Raw genomic sequence first — 6,839 nt, 5'->3', positions numbered from 1 at the left:
AAGAAAATGAAATAAGAATCGTTAACTTTTCCATATTCCCGCTGTCCGTACGCGGAAAGGCGGTACCCAGCGTTAGGGACCAGTAGGGGTTGTCCTCCTCTCCTCTCCCTTCCTATGGCGTGGCCGGGAGGCTGCGGCGCCAACGCTAGCCAAAAGAGCGCTCGCGGGCCCGGGCCCCGCGCTCGCGGCTCCCGGGGGAAGCCGCGTTGCCAGGTTGGGTTTTAACGCCTCCGCCCGCGCACAGATTGTCCGGAGCTGAAGGCGCCACCACTGGCGCTCAGGCGCGAGCCGCCCCTCCCGCGCGGCGGTCCTCCTACTCCACCCCGCCTTCCCTCCGCACCTTCACAGTCGCCCCTTAGCCCCACCCCGGCCACGCGCCTCCCCGACTTCCGGCCGGCTTCAGAGCCTCTGGAGCGCTGGGGGTAGGGTCGCCATCCCGGCCCGGCCGCCGCCTCCGAGCAGTCGACGCGGGGCTCCAGGCCTGAAGCGAGCGGGGAGGCAGGATGCAAGCGTGCGGGGGCACCGCGGCGGGTCGCCGGGCCTTCGACAGCATTTGCCCCAATAGGATGCTGGATCCGCGAGGCCGGCAGTTCGGCAAGCCCGGGAAGCTGGAGAGGAAGGTGGGGCCGCGGGACGGAGCCGGGCAAGGTCCTCACGCCCCCGGCAGTGAGGGCTGACCTGCGCTCACCGTTTCTGTGCCCGGCTAGTTCGCCCCTGCGCGGAAGCTCTTTCTCGGTAGCAGCGGCAGCAGCCCGGTGTCGGTGTACGAGGATCCCCCAGATGCCGAGCCCGCTGCGCTGCCAGGTGATACCGGTGGTCCCTGCGCGACCCCTCGGGTTCCCCGCGCCAGGTGGGTGGGGCGCGCGGAGCTCAGAAGAGCTTTTCTCCCTGGGGTTTCGGAGTCCTGGCGGCGATGCCAGCGGCGAGCCCTTGCCGGGAGGCTTAGGGTCCGCCCGGCGCGTGTCTCCGGTTCTCCCCACGCAGCCCTCACCACCATAGACCTGCAGGACCTCGCTGACTGCTCCTCGTTACTCGGGTCCGACGCGCCGCCTAGTGGTAATTCGGCCGCCTCACAGGTACCTCTCCTGGTGGAAACTCGCGGCCTCTCGAAGCCCAAACTTCGATTCGGGAGTCAGTTCTCGAGTTTGCTCAAAGAACCCTTTTGGGCGGGGAGCGCAGGCACATCTGGCTAGCGGGGGGAGATGTCCTGCAGAAATCCAAGCCTCGAGGATTAGAACTTCCTCCTCCCTCCTAGTATGTTAACGGTGGCTGCATTCTCAGAACTGTTTTGACCAACTCTGGACAGGGAAGTTCATCTGGAGGGCTCCCCTGCCAGACGGGTCTCCCATTCCCCTCCCCATCTATTCCTTGGAGCTGCGATAAAGCAACGTGGAGATTGCGCACTGAGGGACCAGGTGGGTAGATGGGAGCAAAGTTGCTCTCTGGGCACCTATCTGTTCTCCCAACATGCCTTTCCCGGCCATTCATTAACCATTTTCATTCCCTGGATGTCTAAGGAGTGTGGAGATCGGAGAATAACTTCTCGATCAAGACTGGAAAAAACGAAGAGAATTTACATTTGGAGGAAGTGGGAAGAGTGACAAAGGACTCAAAGAAATCTGACTGAAAACGTTGCTCTCTTCAGAGATGGCCCTTCAGCAGTTGGGCACCTTATAAAAGTCCTTTTCGCCCCCTGCAAAGGCTGCTGTCACTTACTCCCATGGGCCAAAGAGGCATTTCCCCCAAAAAACCTATCTTCTTACTTGCATCCCACTTCTACCACTTGCTAGGGCTGAGACTCCCCAGCCAGATGATGGTACCTCCCAGCACTGGTGTCTGGGAGGCCAGAAGCCTGCCTCATCGATGGATATGAAGGCATCCATCGATGCATATGAATGGATATGAGTAGCTAAATGCAACCTCCAGGAAGGGTGCCAGTTCCAGGTTCCTGGCAGCAGGTGCTGGGGATATGAGGTTTCATGGGAACAGACCAAGTACAGAACTCTCCAGAGGAAATGACCACCTCCTAGAACTGGGGTTGGGGTGGTGGAGCAAAGCTTCCCAGGGCCTCTCTAAGTGCCTCTTAGAATTGGGATAGAGCCTGGGGAGACTCAGGGTAGGTGGCAACTGAGAGCAGAGATTGTGAAGGCAACAGGTAAAAGTGGGAATTGCCCTGCAAAGGCCATTCTCCTGTTCTTTTAGGGTCTGGATGCTCAAATGAAAAAAGACAATACATGAGCATCTTTCAACGGACCCAGAGGGCTACATCGCGCCCTTTCTCCAACATGTTTGTTTTGCAAGAAAAAAAACCAAACCAAACCATACCAAACAACAACAACAAAACCAAGCAGGCTCTTGCTGAATTTTTGCTTATGTATACAGAGCTTAAATTTGACATCATGCTCTGCGTTAAGTTTTTTGGTTTTGTTTTGTTTTTGTTTTTTGGCTGCTGTTTTTGTTGGAGAAATGCCAGGTTTTTACCTAATTGGGAAGACAAGATTCACAGTTTCAAGGACAGAGCTCATGCCCGATGGCCCAAGCAAGAGGTACAGGATTTTCCCCGTGGGAAGGCAGAACTGGTACAGAAGGAGATATATCCCTAGGGGAAGATTCTGTGGGGGAACCCCCTGGTCAGTGCACACTGGTTATATTTCTCCTTCCTGCTGGGGAAAGTGGACAGAGAGAGGAAGTGCTCTAGAAGTGTTTGAGGTCCAGAATGGGCTAAGACCTGGGATAGCACAGGAGGAAGCATTTCCTGGGTGGCCGTCCCTGAGAGTTGGCCTCTAGTCTCCTCATGGTAAGGGCTTTTCTCTACTGAGGGGGAGACCTTTGAGCCCTTGGGAAATGTCTCATTTCTGACTCCTTCAACGAGGGGAGTACTTGTGCTTCAGGATTTGTCTGGGGCCCTCAGTCTTTCCTTTCTAAGCTCCCTTCCCCTTACAGACTCAGTTCTCAACTGGTACTAGAGGTCTCCCTGGTTGAAGCTCTCCTCCCTGAAGGAAACTGATACTTGTACATTCTTCCAAGTTAGAGTCAGAATAAGTTCCTCTTCTCAGAAGTATTTGAATAGTAAAGAAGGGTGTTTGGGAGAAGAATATGATTAACCCAAGGGAATAAAACAATTGATAATAGTGGAATCAGTAGAATAGATATTTCTGATGGGCATACTGGATGCACCCCTCACACCATGCTCCTTGAGAGGCTTCTTTCCCCTTCCCAGAACTGTCTTCATTGGAAGCCAGGCTTTCCTAAAAGAGAAATAAAAGCTAGAGGCAATGAGGTATAGAGGAAAGAGGACTAAAATAGGCACCAGCATTCTGGGGCAGAAGCTCCAGTTTCACTATTTCAGAGCTGGGTGGCTTTCGACAACGCAATTTCTCTGAGCTTCAGCTTCTCCATCATGGGAGGAGTCACTTCCTGGGCCCTGCCTACTTCCTACATTGGTGTGAGAATTAACAGAGACTCGATGTAAAAGTTTGTGTCAACTCTGTGCACGAATTGAGAGAATAAGTTTCCTGGTCACCAGCCTTTTACAGTGTCCTTCCGTCTCACGCACCCAGGCACATTGCAGGAACCCAGGAGAGTGTCCAGTCCAAGATGCTGGAGATGCATCACGCCGTACGTGAAAAGTCAACTCCAACTTTTTGAGAAACGGAAGAGCAAGAGGGGCCACGCCTGCTGCGTGCTGAACAGAAGGACTTTCCACAGCATCCCTGGTCCCTTATATCTTAGCCTGCCTTTTCTCTTTCTGTGTGGGGAGAGGTGGTTTAGTTGTGACTGAGCCTTGGAGGGATATGTGGACTCGAGTTACTGCTTTGGATGCCTCCGCACGCTGGCGGGTCTTGGGAGGAAGGACGGCGTGTTCGTACGCCATGCTCCCAGCTCTTAGAGCTGTGGCTCCTTGGTCTGTGGGAGGTAAGTTGGGGCTGAAGGTCTGCGGGCGCACTAGCAACGCGCCTGGTTGGCTGGTGACCGGCCAATGAGGCGGCGCCGGACTGTGCCATCTGCCAGAGGCCGGGCGCGGGGCGGCTGTGCTGCGCGCAGAAGGACCGACGCGCGGCGCAGCAGCGCGCAGTTTCAGCGCCCGGCAGGACCCTCGCGACCGGGTCCCCGCTTCGTGCGTCCTTCTCCCCACCATGGCAGTGCAAGCCTGCTGGATTCCGTGTCTCGGGCAGGGCTTTGATTTTCAGGTACAAGTTTCCGCTGCGAACGCGAGTGCATGCAGACCTGCCATCGAGCCCGGGAGGTTAACTGTCGGTCTAGGAAGTGTTCCAGACCCGCCAGGCTCAACATTAACTAGTTTGTACCTCTTGTTTGTTTCAGAACCACTCCCAGCAAACGGCAGCGGACTTCGATCTGCAGGATTTCAGAGACACCGTGGATGAGCTCATTGCAGGCAAGTGCAATCTCTTTGCAGTTCAATCAGTAACGGCGGGGGTGTCCTCACGCCTCAAATCTGACTAGTTCGGATTTCGTGGTCCTGAAAGTGGTAAACCCTGTACCTGTCAACGACTCGCCAGCAACTCATCAAAGGGTCTGGCTCATCCATATTTAGCCCCACCCCTTTTCCTAATGGAGAAGGTGAGTCGCTGGATCTATAGCGCTTTCTCAGTTTGCCCGTGTGAGTTCTGGGAGAGAGAACTCTACGCTGTGACGTGGTCTGGAAGACGCTGAGTGACAGGAGTGTGCAGAGTAGTGCATTTGTGTGACTTCAGGCAAGTTTGCCCTGGCCACCGTGGAAATTCAGTTCAGATCATCTCAACAGGCATTTATTGAGCGCCTGCTGTGTATGTACAGGATATCAGGAAGAGCCTGGGGATCGTAGGGATTGCAGAGTGAGGGGTGCTTTATTAATAAACAAAAATCACGTAAACCCTATACCCGCATGATATTTTGTCCCTGCCGTTAGCTGGGCACGAGTCTGAGGCTGCAAACCCAGCTCCCTCTCTTCCTCTTCATCAGACTCATCCTCTTTGATGTCGCCTCCCCTGGCGGGCGGAGACTTCCCCTTCTCTCCTTGCGACGTACTGCCGTTTGGTCCCTGTCTCTCCCCACAAGCCTTGCAGTCACCGCCGCTGCGCCCTCCCGACGTGCCCCCGCCAGAGCAGTACTGGAAGGAGGTGGCCGACCATCACCAGAGGGCGTTGGGGGACGCACTCGTGGAGAATAACCAAGTAGGGACACTGGGCTGGCGTCCAGGAGTCCTTGGGGCGGGGGCAGGGTATGGGGCTCCGGGAGGAAGTGGGGTTGCAGGAGCGGGAATGAGCCCCCTTGGACGTTAAAAGCAGTGGACGAGTTTACGTAGCTGCTGTTGCTCCACTGGCTCTACCTCAGTTTACAACGTCACTAAGTGGGAATGATCTTACCCACCAGATTTTTAATAGGGCCACCAATATTTATTGAAGGCTTTCTATATGCCTGGTATTGTGCTTACCTATTTACTTTCCTCATTAATTACAGCCATTGAGCTAGATACTTTTACCAGCCCCATTTTACAGATAAGGAAACTGACTTATAGGAAGGTTGAACTTCTATATCTGCCTGTTGCCCAAGTCAGCACTCCTCACCGCTACACTGAGGATTAACTGAGAAATATTTTGTCTAAGTGCTCTGTAAAAATCAATCAATCAATCAATCAAATTATCATTCTCACCAATGTAAATGTCCTTGGGGCCCCAGTTTCTAAGTAGACGTTAGGATCTGGGTTCAATTTATGCAGACTGTACAGACGAGACCGAGCACGGTAGCCTATCGCTGAATGTTTGGGTCTCCTCCTGCAGCTGCACGTGACGTTGACCCAGAAACAGGAGGAGATCGCCTCACTGAAGGAGCGGAACGTGCAACTGAAGGAACTCGCCAGTCGGACACGGCACCTGGCCTCGGTGCTGGATGTAAGTGGGGCGCGCGCGTGTAGAACACTGCAGGAAGTCGGAAATGTTCCGTGCACCTCCCACCCAGCTCCCGGTGTTGGGAGCCGGCGGGGGTCGGGGAACGGAGAGGACCGCTGGGAGCTCGCTGAGTCACTGGCAGGCGTTGCCTAAGTCGGCCGAGTCGCGCAGTTCGAAGTGCGCCCAGGTCTCCTTTGAGCGCCCAGCACGAGGCGAGTCCGGCTGGCCCCAGGGCGGCGCTCCTCCCCATCTTTTTGTAGAAGCTGATGATCACACAGTCCCGGGATTTCGGGGCGGCAGCCGAGTCCATCCCGCTCAAGGCGACTTCCAAAAGGAGCCTGGAGGAGTTGTTCAGCGCTGCGGGGCAGGATTGCGCGGAAGTGGACGCTATCCTGAGGGAGATTTCCGAGCGCTGCGATGAAGCGCTGCAGAGCCGCGATCCCAAGCGGCTCCGGCTGCAGCCCGAGCCCCCGAGCACGGACGGCAGGCCTGGGAACCTGCACGGCGCCTTCCGGGGCCTGCGCACAGACTGCAGCCGGAGCGCGCTGAACCTGAGCCACAGTGAGCTGGAGGAGGGCGGCTCCTTCAGCACCTCCATCCGCAGCCACAGCACCATCCGTACCCTCGCTTTCCCCCAGGGCAATGCCTTCACCATCCGGACAGCCAACGGGGGTTACAAATTCCGCTGGGTCCCCAGTTGAGCTGGGATGTGGTCCTCCGAAACACTGCCCTCTATCCCAACTCAAGCGCCTGGAGGCTAAACGGGAATAGCTGAAACCTGGTTTCTCAGAAGAACTCCACTTGCAGGGCCGACGCCAGCCTGAAACTTTTTTTTTCAGGAACAAAAACGTTTTGATACTGATGCACTGTAAAATTCTGGTACAAAATACTGTGTGGTCCCTCCCCTTTTCACAGCGAAACCGTGTGTGTATGTGTGTGTGTGTGCGTGCA

The 6,839-nt window shown here is 55.5% G+C and overlaps 1 protein-coding gene across 1 annotated transcript; it reads left to right on the top strand.

Annotated features, from left to right (window-relative positions):
* Positions 1-503: 503 nt before the first annotated feature.
* Positions 504-6,589, top strand: MCIDAS (multiciliate differentiation and DNA synthesis associated cell cycle protein; the record flags this gene model as incomplete). Its single annotated transcript, XM_081232693.1, has 7 exons — positions 504-620; positions 708-804; positions 985-1,076; positions 4,324-4,396; positions 4,963-5,174; positions 5,781-5,891; positions 6,149-6,589. The coding sequence occupies 7 exons, from the start codon at positions 504-506 to the stop codon at positions 6,587-6,589; spliced, it is 1,143 nt and encodes a 380-aa protein (XP_081088819.1).
* Between the last annotated feature and the right edge of the window lie 250 nt (positions 6,590-6,839).

This window comes from Mesoplodon bidens, assembly GCF_964165515.1.
Source record: "Mesoplodon bidens genome assembly, chromosome: 4".
Taxonomy (NCBI): domain Eukaryota; kingdom Metazoa; phylum Chordata; class Mammalia; order Artiodactyla; family Ziphiidae; genus Mesoplodon; species Mesoplodon bidens.
This window is presented reverse-complemented; position numbering and strand designations above follow the sequence as displayed.